The 18,329-nt window shown below is 33.9% G+C and overlaps 1 protein-coding gene across 1 annotated transcript in view; it reads right to left on the bottom strand.

Moving 5' to 3' along the window:
• Positions 1–18,329, bottom strand: part of LOC140756163 (sodium-coupled monocarboxylate transporter 2) — a 545,697-nt gene that overhangs the window by 16,308 nt on the left and 511,060 nt on the right. Inside the window, exons 5-11 of the mRNA XM_073091600.1 lie at positions 7,408–7,532; positions 6,812–6,964; positions 2,069–2,288; positions 1,547–1,817; positions 1,140–1,228; positions 926–1,034; positions 326–487 (exon numbers count right to left, since the gene is read on the bottom strand). Coding sequence (XP_072947701.1) covers positions 326–487; positions 926–1,034; positions 1,140–1,228; positions 1,547–1,817; positions 2,069–2,288; positions 6,812–6,964; positions 7,408–7,532 — 1,129 coding nt within the window. The remainder of the gene's footprint in view (positions 1–325; positions 488–925; positions 1,035–1,139; positions 1,229–1,546; positions 1,818–2,068; positions 2,289–6,811; positions 6,965–7,407; positions 7,533–18,329) is intronic.

The following is an 18,329-nucleotide window of genomic DNA, read 5'->3' as shown; positions in this document are numbered from 1 at the left end:
TTACATCGGTCAATATTCTAGTACTTATTATGATTGTAATCACTCAATTAGATTTCGTTTGTTTATAAATTTGATACCTAATGAAAAATTACTCCAGTGGGCTTTTGGAAATACGAGTCGAACGTTTTTGAAACGCATTCAAGGAAACGATTATTTATGCAAATTCGAATTTACTAAGACAGTAAATAGAAAATATCGGCAAAATAAACTTAAAACCGCGTATCATGAGTACCCGTTACAAATTAAAATGTCTCACTTCCGTGATAATACTCGTATATGTTTTAAATCATATACAGTAAATAGATATAAATTTAGAAGGACTTACAGAACAATTGGCTCTAGAGAACACGATTCCTAGAGTAAAAAGTCCCAATGACGTTCCAGCCGTTACACCTGTTACCCCTGATGCTACGTGCTGCAGTCTGTCTAGCTCTTTTGCTGACCACACCACACCAGCGCAGTAGAATCCAACGACAATACATAGAAGCTGAAAAATATTGTAAATTTAAGAAGAATATGCTGAGCAACAATTACTCAAATTGAAATTTATATTGACAGACTGGATACAGCTTTAACTATTATGATTTATTGTTAAAAATTAGGCAATTTCGTCACAAATTATAATTATGGTTTGAACGCTTCATTACTGCAAAATAATGATGCTGATGTTTGTGAATTTATCTATCTTTAACTATTGCAAATAGAAAATTTATTGTACTTAGGTGATTTTGAATACGAATACGTAAGTAATTAATTTCTTTGAATTTTTCACTAGCCAATTATATCTGCGACTAGAAAATACCAATTGGGACTTTGTTAATCGTAAGGCTAAACTATGAAAATATGGTACTGGTGATATAACGATATGACTATGGCAAATGTTTAAACAGATTTAGGTTACTAAAGACGTTAAGATAATTTTTACCTTCATAATTTTACAGCAAGCTAATTCACTGGTATTCTGCGGCATCCACGGTCTGATAAGTTCTTCAAATAAAACTCCTGATATTGAGTTAATTATTGATGCGATACACCTTAAATTTTAAATATTTAACATAAATGAACATGATAAAAAGTCAAAAACCCGCTTTTAAATTTAAAAGACAATTAAACTGATTGCTTATAAGTTAACAACTTACCCTGTAGTCGCGCTAAATATTGAGATCAAAAAGATTCCACAAATTCCTGGGAACATCGTCGATAAATTGTTCAGGAATTGCGGCACCAACTAAAATAATTATATACGATGTTAGGAAATATTATATAATTATAATAACAATTTATACGAAATAATATTTTGTTAGCGTTACATTTGTGTAGCGTGAATACATGAATTTATCGACTGGCAAATAATCGTTAGATAAGACAAGTAATTTTAGGTTATTTATTAACTCGCAGTTTACAAATATGTTTAAATAATACAAAGAGTGGAATTACTTACAATAAGCAGATGGAAGATAAATCGGAGTACAGTGAGAAGACGACACATGAGTATAATTATGGAAATTCAGACTAAAATGCTACAAATAGAAAAAAGGTTACATACCTGTTCATGTTTTTTAATCTGGCCTGTCAATAAAGGATCACAACCAGCAAACCAGGCGTACAGAGCCAGCCCAAGGAAACAAGACAGGAGTTTCATCAGGATCACTCCTACACAAGATATCGCTAAGCAAAGCCTCGCTTGACTGATTGTGGGTACCGCAAGAAGTTTCTGTAAAGTTAACTGACTAAGAGCCATCTTCCAGAGCCAGTTGGTGCTCAGAGCGAGAGTTACAGCGAAGAAAGATGTGTGATGGGCGAGTTCTGGATCTGGACTGAAAAGATATTTTAGGGTTACAGATAACTTTTGAAAGTTATGTATCTACAACCCTTACTAATATTTCGTCGTGTTTAGTTAAGTCGATATAAACTTATACCTATTACGTACAGGTAAAAATATAAACTTAAATAAATGGATGATGATTAAATGGATGAATGAAATTAGTTTCATATTTTAACTAGCTCTGTGTTATTTATTAAAAAAAATATTATGGACTAAAATGTTTGTAAATCATTTGGCACTCACTCATAAAGAACAAGTCGTCCACCATGACTGTTGATCTCCCACATCCTCTTAAATCCCATGGGTAGTGTCGCCAGTCCACTCGGCAAAGCAGTGCCAGCTAACGCCAGGAATGACGTCACTAAACCAATACTGACTATGGCTCGTAACCCACCAATAGCACTGAAAGTGGCGCAGGCAACGCATATCACTGCGGTAACACGGCCAGCGAAAGGATTTGTTACTGAAATATTAGAACTTAAAATTAGTAAATTAAATAATATTAATTAGGAAATTGACATATTAAAAATTCCAACTGTGATTTTGCAAAATTACCTTTCATGTTATTTTTATGACAGTGTTTATGGAAAACGTGGATGAAATGTACATGCTTTAAAGTTTTCTAAAAAAAATTCAAAGGTAATGTGAAATCTACCAATCCTCTTTTACCGTGGTGTACCCAAAGCTTAACCTTTCTCAATCTAATAGAAGCAATGACATTTTATACTTATAGACAGGTTATACCCGTACTAACTTGACCGAAAACTTGAGCGAAACTCCATTGATAGCACACATGCACGTTTTTTATTTTACTTACCTTTCACTACTTAGACAAATGTTCTCTAAGGGACAGAGCTATTAGAACAATGTGATAAAAAAAGACAACTAGTGTTTGACATTGCGTTTAAAGTGTACGCCAACGTAAATATTGACCATGGAATATAGTGACCAATGATTACTTCAGTCAAAACGGGACATCGATTTTTTTATGTCATCTACTTTTTATTTGAAAAAATATGGTTTAAAAAACTAAAAACACGTTATTATGATAAAATCAACTAAAAAGTAGAAAATAATTTTCAATCTAGGGATTATTTAAGGAACAGTAAATAGTATAATTGAGGAAAAAGTGTGGGGCGCTTTTCGAAAACTGATAAATGGAGCACCCCATGCTTTTTTCACAATTTTACTATTTATTGTTATTTAATTAGAAGTTACTTAATTAAACGTTACTAATAATTCAAGATGGCGGAAATTTGCTTTTAAAACATTGTTATTTTAAATTTATGGATTTTAATATTTAGTTATCATTACTGTTATTTGGGAAAACGGACCAATTTTGTGTCCCGAGGTTCTTTTCGGAGACAACGGGACGAAGCATCGAAAAAAGGGACTGTACCGTTCAAAACAGGACATATGGTCACTTATCCATTGATCCGCATGCTTGTCAAAGACAAAGAAATAATGGGACAGAAGGTAAAAAATATACAAAACTGTTGATATGTTTTAGTGCGCCGTTTACGTAGAAATTTTATAGTAAATTTTAACTAAATAATTTATTATATAAATATATAATTTAAAAGTTTGATACAAAATACAGTGTAAACTCCATGTAACGTCACTCGATTTAACGACAAACTCTATAAAGCGTCGAAAACAATTGGCTTAGTTGGTTTAGCTTGTATTCCATACAATGATACACTCTACATAGCATTACATCCACTCTCAATAACGACCACAATTGAATAATAAAAAGTACCTTTTAAGTTGCTAAAATTAGTAAAAACTGCGCACCTGTGTACGTTCTTTTGTCGCTTTATTATCCTAGCCCGCAATAAACTCGACTGTCGGCATCACACATACGAAACTTTTTAAGAAATTCGCAAAATTATTGGAAAATTACTTCCTTTGTCACCAAGATGCCTCAATATCAGAAGATATGAATAAAATAATTAAAAAAATACAACAAAATTACTGGTGCAGCAAAAGACGTCAGACAAAAATAACAGACTACACGCAATAGCGTTCAAATAAGATTATTTTTATGTACATAACTACTAACACTAGACTGAAATAAACTTTTTCTTTTTCTAGTTCTGATTTTTCTTCTCTCCATTTAACGACCACTCTCTATAACGCCATAAAATGCGCAGTCCCTTCAGTGCCGTTATATAGAGTTTACACTGTATGTAGATTTTATGGTTTATTCTATTTTATCTTTAAATAATGTATCTCTACAGATCGATTGGTTTAAAATAGACAATTTAAAAATATAATCAATTTTTTATTCAAAATAGGTTCTTTATTCTTTTTTAATGTAATTGCATCTACCACCACTTCACAAGGTGTTTCGATATGGAGAAGAAGCGAAAAATTTCTGGCTATACAAAGATTGTTTATCAAGTTCAATAAAGACGTAGATAGGTTACTAACAAATCAACCGGCGCTTGTTAGTGGCACTCATCGGGAGAAATACACACTACTTTACAAATATTATATTTAAACAACACACTAATAAATAGTTAAGAGGAGCAAGTAGGACGGCATGTTCGCCTCTTAATGTGCGGGCGATAGGTGCGCCGGCGGCGGCATCCGCGGCGCGCGGCCAGTCGCCCCACTCCTCGACCACTTGGCCTACGGCGGTGGGCAGAGACGGACGCTCGCGATAATTTGTAACCGATCCCAATTAAACAGTTAAAATACAGTCCACTTCTTTCATTTCGAGCCCTATGCATATTAGGTTGTCCCTGTAGTTCCGGGACTAGAATAGGGCTACGGTATCCCCTGCCTGTCGTAAGAGGCGACTAAAAGGGGGCTTCCGGGGTTGCGGGCGGCAAGAGTGGGAGCTCGAACCGCCCGACCAGCGGCCCCGGGAAGGACGACGGTATGTGTGGTCGCATACCGTCGTACACACCAGATGGTGTGGCGAGCGCCAAGCTCGCCTGGGCGGAGCCCGACGGGGCAACGCGCTAAGAGGACTCCGGTTGTGTTCCTTTGGAGATCCCGAAGCCCTCTACGCAGCGCACAGGACGGCCACCGAGGGGGTTTTAGTGCGGTAAAAATCCCACATAACCCGGCGTCGCTCCCACGTTGTCGGGTACCTTTTGAAGGTTTCCCCTTCAATAACAAAAAAAAAAGGCATATTAGGTGCTCTAACACGGCACGTCTAACTGAATATGCAAAAAAAGGATAAACATATAACTTTATGCGTGGCAATCATGATGACTATTCGTTAAAGATGAGTTTAAGTCTGATCCGTCTATATGAATTAATTGAATAGCTACCTATAATGTGCTTGGTATAGAGAGAATAAATTCGTATATGCATTAATTTAATATGGTATTAGTATTAAGGGAAAAATACGTAATTCAGTGCGTGTCTCTGCGTGAATGTTGCATGGAATGGAGAAGGGTGTTCAAGAGTGTTTTATGATTAACTACTAGTATGATTTTTGGATGCAGGCAAAATAAAAAATAAATTCTTTGGTTTTGTAAGATTTAATTATCATCGTCCATGGTATGTTCAGAGCAAGTCCGACTCTAATAATTTGGATGCGAATCGTCTTCCCTTCTTACCTTGCGAACAATGTCCAACCACTTTAGTCGCCCTATTTCATTTAATGGGAACCTAAAACATACACAGAAATACAATCACTACACAGAAATAGTATTAGAAAAAATATCGACTTAAACATCAAATTAATAAATATAACTTTCAAATTAGTAAATGATTTGTGTAGTTTCTTACGATATATATACCAATAATGTACCTTCTGGACTATTTATTAATTTAATCTATGATACATGGATACGCACAATTCATAACGCTTCTCTTTTACACTTAGTAATATGCCCATCTTTTTATTCGCTCTATTATCTGTGACATATATTTACGCTAAATTTAATTTGAATTATTGAAAAATCGATAATAACTTCTTGAAATTGAAATACTTACGAATGATAAGTGATTCCACCACCTTGGGTGATTTTTCCGCTGTAGTTTGTGCAAAATATCATGACACAAGACGGCATTTTTAATCACTTTTCAACACAGAAACTTTGACATAGACACGACCATTCTGAGAGGCGCGCGGCCCGTGACTAAGTTGTCATAAGCCAAATTACCCCATGAATCATGTGCCAAATTTCGAATGTGTATGACTCATCTACGTCTTTATTAGTAGTATATCGATGAATAGAAGGGTTATGCCCAGCAGTGGGATATTTATGAGTTAATGATGATAATAAAAACTGAAATGAACAATTTGAAGTATCCAATAATAATCCTATTTTCTACTTTGTAGCAGGTAGTCCTAAGACACACATATTTTTTCAAGTCACAATGCTTTTATTGACAAACGCAACGTTTTGTTATCACTATGTTTGAAGTATATCCTTATTTCTCTTCAATAAACAATTAAGATTATTATGTCACAGACAGAACAAAGGCATTTTGTACGCAATGTGTAAACATTTAAATCAGTCGCGTGTCATTCACATTTGAAGAACACGTTTTACTGTAGGTACATGTTAATAGCCTAATTTTTCTAAAACATTAATGATTAAAAAGTTGTAATTATAGTTTAAAAACTACGCTAAATTCGTATAAGAAAAATCCTTAATCCTGGTTCTTGACGATCCTGATGAGGAGAATGGGATAAACTTATTAAAATAGTGTATTGTCATCGGTTCTTGATAATTGTTCAAAATTTTAAATTAATTGAAAAGCGTGGTAAAAATATTTTTTAAATTAGTAGACAAACGTATAACTAAAGGATACAAAAGGAAATAATCTACATAAAACTTAAGTAACAGCTTTCTCTAGAGGAGATTGTATGATAGACAGCCACTTAAATGTTTAAGTATGGTCTGCCTGACTGCCTAACTACCTCACTTTATTTGCTAGACTTGATGAAGGAGTAATTTTTCCTGTTATGATGCGTTGAATGACAAATCAAAAACAGTTCGTATTCAACAAAGTACATACCTAATCTAAACGCTAGTAGCGGTACATAAGGTACTATTGGCAATAGCATTAACTTGCTGACAACAAACAGCACAGCGGCAATCGTTCGGGTATGCGTTGAAAATCTAATTTCTAGATATTCAAAACTTGAAGATAGCTGCAGTTTGTGAAATACTGAAAGAGATACATGTAGAAGTTTAGTAATGGAAATAAGAGTTTAAGATCATTTATTGATGATTGTTTGATTTATACCCGACTGCGGAGGGTAAATTTCTTCAAGTGTGTGTGTATCATTGTCTCATTCTTTGGCATGCACTACTGTCCAAACGGCTTGATGGATTTTAACATTATGAGGTATCGTTGGATTCTTTTAATTTGCTACCTAACTTCTCTTTTCAGTCAATTATTTTTAAGCACCAGTTAGACTTTTATAGGTACAACCTGGGATGTATATATTTTATGATTGACTGTCTTGCTGACAAAGAAAATTTTACAATTTTCGGTTTCTTTAAAAAGTATTGCAAATACTTTGATTTTGTGTTGAAGTTTGTACTGTATGAACTAATCTTTATGTTGTACTTGTAGATGATATCATGTAAGTAAACAAAATAACTTACCTGGTAAATAAATAACAGCTGTGAGAAATGTGACTATGATAAGGGACAATGCTGACGCCCAGTACTGCGTTCCTCGAAGGTAAATCTCGACAGGAACACCAAGTAATGTTATACTCGTTAAATGACTGAAAGATAACAATGTTTAGGTACTGTACATTTTATATTTGAAATATAAACTAGGGACTGCTTTGAACTAGTTATTTTTATTTGGCAGTCAAATAAGTTACACTCGTTTATCAAGCTACTAAGTATATTCTTCCATTTATTTATCTATCTTACTTAATTAATTACAGTTTAAAGTAGAACCCCTGATGGTTCGACTCCGGAGACACCACCGCTACCAAATTTCTGCCTAATGACAACAGTGTTAGTAGAAATTAATTATCACTTAATAAACGGTGAAGGAAAACATCGTGAGAAAACCTGCATACCTGAGAGATTTATATAAAAAGAATCTCAATGGTATGTGAAGTCTACCAATACGCGCTTGGCCACCGCGGTGGACTATGGCCTAATCCTTCTTATTATGAGAGGAGACCCGTGCCCAGCATTGGGACAGTGATGGGTTGTTGACGACAACAGTGTTAAACGCTGCTATTGTGTTATGGTTTACTGTACGGGAGAGACACTTACACGAGGCGTTACAACTTAGTTTTAAGGGGTAGTGACGCTATAGTCAACTAGACGTCTTTGATCCTATCTTGTATTGACTTCCTGTAGATCTATGGGTGGCAGTATTACTATCAGCATGCTGTGAATTCATTTTCTACCTTAATAATATAAAGAACGGATCATTTAACTATTGTTTCCTTAATAGGTAGATATTCAGCTTTATTTTCGAGTATCAAAATGTAGAAACTACTCACCTCGCAATAAGAGCCAGCGAAATAGTCAACACAGACATATTTTTGCCGCCAAACAGAAATCCAGATACCGTATTGTACTTTCTATTCACAACGTTGAAATACAATATTATGCCAATAATCACACCAAGAGTTATCCCAAACAAACAATATTCGGCCACATTAAAATAAATTGGCGACACTGGCGTTGTGACGTTCCTCATTTTCATTACAATACGTTTTACTGTTTAAATTAATAATTACACGGTAGTGCGACTCGTTCAACGTGTTGTTGCAAATAACATCTTGCTATCTGCTTCTATTCCTACACAACATCAACAGATAAAAATGGATTTCTCCTCAATCTTACTGCAAATATGCGTAAGGAGGATTTAAATTGTTGTCTGCAGTCATAATTAAGAAGGAAAAAAACTATTTCTATCTACTCGTAGGTATTTCAAGATTGAATATCAGGGTGGATTAATAAGAAAAAAAACGCCGTGTTTCAATTGACAAAGACCAACCGTAAAATACGGAAGAAACTTCCTAACTAAGGTCTATGTTGAATCATTTATTTTTTAAGTGGGTATTCATAATTTTATCCAAGTCAGAATACACCATTAAGTCTATCAAAAATAAGGAAAACTTATATTAAATTACTGCACGTGATGTGTTTGTAAGAAATAAAATCTTTACTTTACCGATACAGAAAAATTCAAGCAAATATACTGTCTCATAGTAATGTCGGTTACTCAAAAGTCAAGTGAGTGTCTGAAAGATAATGTGCTCGTTCTGTTAATTTAATCTAAACGCAAATAATAACGTAGATAAATTACTATACAAATAAACTAAGTACGATATGATAGTATAAGTATATATGGGCGCATGGGTATAATAGCGCCATCTAGTGGCAAGTTTTGTAAATTGTAAGTTTGCAAGTTTATCAATCTATGTCTTTTGGTTCCAAATATTATTATGGTAACTTAATATAATTATTTATATTAAAGTAAATTTTAATATAATTATTTATATTTAAAACAATGTTAAACGTTTTATAATTTAAAACTTAATAATTATAATTTCTTTGCCATCTATAAAATATCCTTGTTGCAATTTACGGACGCAATTTATATGAGACTCAATAAACATGTTATTATATGTAATGTGGATTGTTTCTGAATGTTTTATAATTCTAGAATTCATTTAAAACGTATTGCTAATTTTATATAACTTATTTTGAACATAATTCATTAGCAATAATTCTGTAATAAATATTAAATAATACTGTTTTGATTTTGCCTGTTTATCGTTGATAGATGGTGCTGATCAATAATGCATCCATTTTTATAAGTTAAATTAATATATCAGTAACTTACAAAAGCCTCTTTATGTTAAAAACTTATTTTGCTAATGTTATATCTTATTCAATTGCTTACTGATTTTTATACGTTACTCTTCTTTAAAAACGTTCATAAAAGATTGTTAATCGTATTATGGCGCCAATGTTCATATTTTTCACAGTGTTTATAAATGATCAATCCTATAACTTAATTTATGCAAAAATGTAAACAAATTAGTTAATGATGTTTTAATGTTTTATATATTGCTAATTATTTTTATTGTAATAATTACTTTCATATGGGTTTTGAACTTACTGTATTTTAAATTAATAAAAGCACTCTTGATTCATATTTTGGTTAAAAACGCCACTTCCTTTTTGAGAGGATAGGATGATTGTAATAAAAAAGGAGGGATTGTAATGGATTATTAAAACGTAATTCTGGTGAACGGTGGTATTATTTTTAATTCCATAAATAATCAAGTTTTAAGTGAGTTGCATAAGTGTGAAAGATGGATGAGAGCTCGGGAATCCCCGGCACTCCCAGGGGAGCGCCGATAGCAGCGGTGGGATCACAAATCAGTGACCGAGAACCCCGGTCTACGGAGCCTACTTTTACTGTGGAACAAGTTATGAGCCTTGTTAATTCTATCTCTAAACAACCACACAGTCGAATGGATTTACTAACACCCAACCGGGTAGATTTTTATTTACCACCTTTTAACCCCGATGAAAGATCACATGATATAAGAGATTGGTGTGCTCATGTGGACGAAACTATTTTGAAGTTTAAAATTCCTACGCATGAAGCTCGTATGAAGGCTATTTTGCAACTAAGAGGTAGAGCGAAGACCTGGGCTGATATGTGGTCTCTCAATTCGACTACTTGGGAGCAAATGAAGTCCGAGTTAATCCAAACTTTTGGGAGGGAGTTTCGTTATGCGGATGATGTTCAAAAATGGCGGGCTTACACTTCAGACAAGGCGGCAAACTATGCTGAATATGCTACAACGGCTTGGGCTTTATTTAAACGTGTGAGGCCTGAAGCTTCGGATGCCGAAGCAGTCGACGCTCTTATAACAGGTATTTATCCGGAATTTGTGCGTTCGGAACTATTACGAAATACACCTGACTCACTACCTAAGCTTGTTACTGTTTTAAAAACTTACCGTAAACGTGAAGGTCCTAAAAGTACAATAACTAGCGATCGATTCGATAATAAAAAGCCTCGTGCTCCAGAGCCTAATAATTTTAATAAAATCCATGTAACTTGTTTTAATTGTAACAAACCTGGACATCGCTTTCGTGAATGTAGGGAGAGAGTTGCTTCAAAATTTGATGTCAAACGTAAGGATAGTGCTACTCATTTATCTACTAGTAGTAATCATAAATTTATTGAATGCAATTATTGTAAGCGTAAAGGTCATTCAGAGAAAAACTGTTTTCGTCGTCAAAGTAATGAACGTAGCAATTTAGAAAATGTTAAACATGTAAATTATTTTGGCTCTATAAATCGTAGCATGATAACCGTTGAAATAGGCAATAAAAATTATAATTGCCTTTTCGACACAGGTGCAGATTGCTCTCTGGTTAAGGAGAGCTTGTCTCTCTCTATACCTGGGAAAAGAAAATTTGTTAACACTACATTTTCTGGAATAGGTGGTAGTCAGTTAACGTCCAGTAAAAGTATTACATCATTAGTGAAAATAGATGACATCTATGTAGAATTAGAATTCTATGTCGTGAATGACACACAAACAAAGTTCGATATTCTAATAGGATTTGACCTTTTGAAAGTACCAGGACTCGCTGTAACTATTAATAAAGATTGTGTTTCTATAAAACGTGATCTGTTAATTAATGAATGTAAAATTGTTAAACAACTATATAATAATTTAGATACTGATATTACTAATCCTATTGATCAAGACAAATTATGTAAAATATTAGATGAATTTAAAAATAATTTTACAACTGGCAATTGTATTTCACAAGTTACTACCGGTGAATTAACAATTAAATTAAAAAACCCTGATAAAGTTGTTCAAAGACGTCCATACAGATTATCACCAGTGGAACGTGAAAAAGTTAAAGAGATTATACAAGATTTAAAAGAAAATGGTATCGTACGTGACAGTTCTTCTCCTTTTAGTAGTCCTATTATTCTTGTAAAGAAAAAGGATGGTACGGATAGGCTTTGTGTAGATTTTAGGGAACTCAATGCTAATACAGTCAGAGACAATTATCCTTTACCTCTTATTGCCGACCAGATCGATAAATTGGGCAAAGCACGCTATTTTACATGTTTAGATATGGCTGCTGGCTTCCACGGTATCCCTATAGCCCCTAACTCAATTGAGAAGACCGCATTCGTGACTCCCGATGGTCAGTTTGAATATTTACGAATGCCATTTGGTCTCTGCAATGCACCTTCAGTTTATCAGCGTGCAATCAATACAGCACTTGGTGACTACAGGGACAATATTGCTCTTGTTTATGTTGATGATATTTTAGTTGTTTCAGAAACTGTGGAGGAGGGCTTACATAATTTAAAACTAGTCCTTCAAAGGCTTACTCAAGCTGGATTTTCATTAAATATTGCCAAATGTTCCTTTCTTAAAACTAAAATTGAATACTTAGGTAATATTATTGAGAATGGTAAAATCAAACCTAGCCCAAAAAAGATACAAGCTTTGGCTAATTCTAAAGTTCCAAGGAATCCTAAGGAAGTTAGACAGTTTAACGGTTTAGCTGGTTATTTCCGTAAATTTGTTCCGAATTTCTCCACTATAATGGCCCCGTTATATGAGTTAACTAAAGCAAATGTTGCTTGGGAATGGACGGAACGTCATGAAGTTGCTAGACAAGAAATAATAGATCGACTAACATCCTCGCCTTTATTAACAATATTTGACCCAGATTTACCCACAGAGTTACATACAGATGCCAGTGCAGTTGGTTATGGTGCAGTTCTTATCCAGAGGCAAAATAAAAATCCATTTGTAATTGCCTACTTCAGCATGCGGACCACTGACTGTGAACGTAAGTATCATTCCTATGAACTAGAGACACTTGCAGTTGTAAAAGCGATCAAGCATTTTCGTCACTTCCTACATGGCAGGCATTTTAAAGTAGTCACAGACTGTAACTCATTAAAAGCATCCAGTCACAAGCGAGAATTAACTCCAAGAGTATACAGATGGTGGGCCTATTTACAAAATTTTGATTTTATTATTGAATATCGAAAAGGTGATCGCCTTGCACATGCTGACTATTTCAGCCGCAATCCTATTAGTAATGACTTAATTTTGCCATCTAATAATAATAATAACCCTAATGCTGTTAATACTAAATCATATTATTCATTAAGATTAAAATCAATTAATACACTATTAAAATCAATTAATACACAATAATAATTGTTACACTTGACCACAATTGGCTTTTGATTGAGCAAAAGCGTGATTCTGAGCTAAGTAAAATTGTAGAAGAATTAAAGGGCGATACCATACCAAAAACAATTGCAGACACTTATGTTATTTCCCAAGATAAATTGCTAAGACGGAAAGTGCAGATTGATAACAAAACTCACAATTTAATTATTGTCCCTCGAAATTTTAGATGGAACTTAATTAATCATTATCACGATGCTCTACAACATTTTAGTTGGGAAAAAGTTTTAGCTAAATTACGCCAACAATACTGGTTTCCTAATATGAGTCGGTTAGTTAGAAAATTCGTAGAAAATTGTGTAAGTTGTAGAGTGCGTAAAGGGTTATCTGGGGCTCGTCAAATTTCATTGCATCCCATAGAAAAGGTGGCTATTCCTTTTCATACTGTCCATGGTGATATTACTGGGCGAATGAATGGTAAACGTAATGAAGCATAATATGCCTTTGTGTTTGTAGACGGTTTTACTAAATATGTCCATATGATTTATACCAATGATCGCACTACCGAGACAGCAATCAAATGCCTTCTAAATTTAGTTTCTATTTTTGGTACGCCAACTCGATTTATTACTGATCAAGATAAAAGTATGACATCTGCCGAATTTAGTATTTTTTGTAAAAATAACGGTATTCAACACCATGTGGTAGCTAAGGGCGCTAGTAGAGCGAACGGACAAGTAGAACGAATTATGAAAATCATCAAAGACAATATGTCAATTGTAGAGCATGATAAGCCTTGGCATACTGCTATTCAAGAGTTACAACTCGCAATAAATTGTACAGTCTCTAAAAGCACAGGTAAAAGTCCTATGGAAATTTTGTTCGGTAAGCAATGTTCTCCTCCAGGTATAAAGCTTTTACAAATTGACGATGACATAATGATTGACGATCTAGATTCCTTACGATCATCTTGTAAAAAAAGGATGGACGAGCGGTCTCTTCAAGACAAAATACGTTTTGATAAAACAAAAGCTAAAGTTCGACCGTATAAAGTAGGTGACTTTGTTTTGCTACGCCGTCACGAACGGCATACAACTAAACTTGGCACAAAATTCGAGGGACCTATGGAGGTTTTACAAGTTCTACCAAATGATCGTTACAAAATTAAACATATTAATCTCCGTGGTAGTTCTGAAAAGATTGCTTGTCATGATTTGTTAAGACCTGCACCTCATGCTCAATCTGATCCTTTTGAAAATATTTCGGAAGAGTCGGCCGTATGGGCAAATGATGATCAATCAGATTTGCAATAAGTTTTGACTAATACCGAGAGTACTGAACGTGCAGTTCACAACGATTGTGTTGATAAATAAAATAATTATGTTGTTTGTTGTTCCTTACTAATATCCCCTTTACCCTATCCAAATATCCTATCCTTAAACATGAGGCTGGCCACCTTGTGTATCCTTTTCCCGGTCTTGGTTGGCTAGATCCCAGGATGGGTGATGCCTGTTATGGTTGGCTAGAGCCCAGGATGGGTGATGCCGGTTATTGTCAGCTTGATCCCAATATGGGTGATGGTTGTTATGGTTGGTTTGATTTGGATCCTGGGGTTACTGGTACCATATTGCAATATCTTATCTCTAATTTAAGTTTACAAATATTTATGTTCAAAGAAATGTTTTATTGTTATTTTTAGTTTAAAATGTTTTTATTATTTTCTCTCTGTATATGTTCAAAGAAATGTTTTATTTTTGTTTTTAGTTTAAAATGTTTTTATTTTTTTTTATGTTCAAAGAAATGTTATATTTTTGTTTTACATGTAAAATGTTTTATTGTTATTGATTCTCTTTTTTTTAAGTTCACAAAAGAAATGTATTATTTTTATTTCATTTGTAATAAGCGCCGAGAGCGCGCTTGAGTCAGTTTGGCCGTATGGGCGCATGGGTATAATAGCGCCATCTAGTGGCAAGTTTTGTAAATTGTAAGTTTGCAAGTTTATCAATCTATGTCTTTTGGTTCCAAATATTATTATGGTAACTTAATATAATTATTTATATTAAAGTAAATTTTAATATAATTATTTATATTTAAAACAATGTTAAACGTTTTATAATTTAAAACTTAATAATTATAATTTCTTTGCCATCTATAAAATATCCTTGTTGCAATTTACGGACGCAATTTATATGAGACTCAATAAACATGTTATTATATGTAATTTGGATTGTTTCTGAATGTTTTATAATTCTAGAATTCATTTAAAACGTATTGCTAATTTTATATAACTTATTTTGAACATAATTCATTAGCAATAATTCTGTAATAAATATTAAATAATACTGTTTTGATTTTGCCTGTTTATCGTTGATAGATGGTGCTGATCAATAATGCATCCATTTTTATAAGTTAAATTAATATATCAGTAACTTACAAAAGCCTCTTTATGTTAAAAACTTATTTTGCTAATGTTATATCTTATTCAATTGCTTACTGATTTTTATACGTTACTCTTCTTTAAAAACGTTCATAAAAGATTGTTAATCGTATTATGGCGCCAATGTTCATATTTTTCACAGTGTTTATAAATGATCAATCCTATAACTTAATTTATGCAAAAATGTAAACAAATTAGTTAATGATGTTTTAATGTTTTATATATTGCTAATTATTTTTATTGTAATAATTACTTTCATATGGGTTTTGAACTTACTGTATTTTAAATTAATAAAAGCACTCTTGATTCATATTTTGGTTAAAAACGCCACTTCCTTTTTGAGAGGATAGGATGATTGTAATAAAAAAAGGAGGGATTGTAATGGATTATTAAAACGTAATTCTGGTGAACGGTGGTATTATTTTTAATTCCATAAATAATCAAGTTTTAAGTGAGTTGCATAAGTGTGAAAGATGGATGAGAGCTCGGGAATCCCCGGCACTCCCAGGGGAGCGCCGATATATACGATATTATTCCTGATTACAGACAAACAGACGACATCTTGATACGACTATAACGACGTACTGACGACAAACTGTTAACAACGCCATCTACCTTTTGAACTACTTAACGCACTCGCTACTATGCTAGTACAACGTGCGGCAGAAAACAGCGCCATCTACCTCTTACATGAAAACTACTGCACTCGCTGCAAAGCTAGCGACATCTATATCGTTAGTTATAAACAAGTTAAGTTCATATCATCCTACATTACTGTGGTACGGACCATAAACTTTGAAAGCTTTCGTAAATATCTGGTAGATGACACTTATTACGATAGGTTTATTGCTTGTGAATTTCTTCGTTGATAATATAAAATTAAAATAAATATTTCTTCCCACAATTACTTGCTTATTAGAAGTAACATCTGTGTTTTTATTTAATATGTTGAATAGAATTGCGTATCTCCTTACTGTGGAGAGGCTGCTAAAATATGTAATGAGAACTTAATTTATGAGGAAAGAGCTTATTAGGTAAAAAAATATAATTATACTATGTTCCCTACGACGAACACCCTTTTTATTTTACATTTAAGTACATGATCTCGAAATAATATATTGGTTGTAAACTGGAACAACTAAAGTAGATATAAAACTAAAAACTTGTCCATTTGTACATTGTGCGGGTGTTTTATGTTATCTGTGTGTGGGGGGCGGGAAGGGTTATTATTATGGATGGCGGGTCGCTCCTACCGACATTAGAATATTATGCTCACACCTGGCCCCCAGCGACCCCGTAAATATAGTTTTTTTTCCTACTGTTAAGGATTAGAAGTTTTAGAGTCATAGGTAAGTAAGTCTTAGATAGTATAGATAGGACACTATATAGTATAGTGACGTCACTAGATACTCATTTTCGAGATGACGCAGTTTGTATACGTAATACAAAGCTTTAGTTTGTAATAATTAGATAAATACTAGGCCCTTACTCTGATATACCTAATATGCTCTTAGCTGTAGGTACTTTACATATAATAACAATTATCAGAAAGGTAGGAAAGTTTCTCAATCCCTAATGAGAAACCAATTTCTCATCAAGGTTCGTAATCCTGTACGCATTTCTTTTCTATTTCGCAGTTTATTTGCCACTATCTGTCGATGCAATTTAATTCAGTAATGCTGACGGCAACGTCTACTTCTGCGGCAACGGTGACGTCAGCTGCGGCAACATTTGCAACTGCGGCAGGGATAACGTCTACGACTCTGATATTTAGCAGTGCTGCAATGATGGATTTTTATGCAACAGAGACATCAACTACAGCAGCTGTAACATCTGCTATTACGGCAGGTATATCCACGTTTACGCTTACGTGCTACGGTGATAGTGTTTAATGTAGATATTCCAGCGTCGCGATGGAGAATGTATTTTATTAGCTCTCGTTTATAAAATTAAAGAGAATTTTGTTTTAGGATGCCATAGATTTAACTACTAATAGATTCTTACTTTCGTATATACCACATTTACTTAGTTTTATCGATGAACGATTTACCTACTTGTTGATGAAATTTTTTTAAAACACATTAATTAAAGTTAGAGTAGCTTCCTATATTAATTTGTATGAAAATGTATAAAATTGTAATATCCAAAATAGTAGAAGAAGTAGTAAGCAGAACTAGAAATGATGTAGTTCAAAACAGATCAACATCGCGCATCATCGCAGAAATCAATTTAGCCAAATAAGGCTTGAAACACAGAAAGGAAAATGTTTTATCTGTATCATTGTCAGTAATGTAGATCTAATAGCGCAATAAATTCCATCCGCGTACGTTCGTATACACAAATCATCTAATACACAATATCGCAAATAATTCTTGTCCAGAACATTGGGTGACACGGGGCCACCCGAACAAACGGAAGCTGAGGAAGGGGGAAGTGGGGGAGCTGTGGAAATATTAGACAGAGATGCAACATCTGAAATTCCGCGAACAAGAACAGGACAACAAGCAAAGAAAAATTAAATTATATTTACCCATGGTGTCAGCCAGTTATTAAGTGGCCAGACGCCATTTTGAATTATTATATTTTTTATTTCCTTTCCCCAGGTTTCCCTTTTGTACGAGGAATTCCTTTTATTTGGAATAGTTGAGGGACCGCACTGCAAATGGATTCAGCCGGGATGTGTTAGTGTTGTAAATCAATGGGACTGCTTTCAAAGGTCATAAGGGATCATTATAATGGTGCGAAATCACCTTCTTATATTTTAGATACGGTCGTGTATACTTTGTACTCTTATTTGAATAAAGGGTTGTCTCTGTTAGTCTTAATAGCTCTGTAAGGGCTGTGGGGTACTTCAAATATATTTAAAAGGAAAATAAGTTGCCGTACAATATTACATAGACGTTATAAATTAT

This window comes from Epargyreus clarus, unplaced genomic scaffold, assembly GCF_041222505.1.
Source record: "Epargyreus clarus isolate Ecla_fem2 unplaced genomic scaffold, WU_Ecla_fem_2.2 ptg000034l, whole genome shotgun sequence".
Classification (NCBI taxonomy): domain Eukaryota; kingdom Metazoa; phylum Arthropoda; class Insecta; order Lepidoptera; family Hesperiidae; genus Epargyreus; species Epargyreus clarus.
The sequence above is the reverse complement of the archived record's forward strand: the minus strand, read 5'-3'. Positions and strand labels throughout refer to the sequence as shown.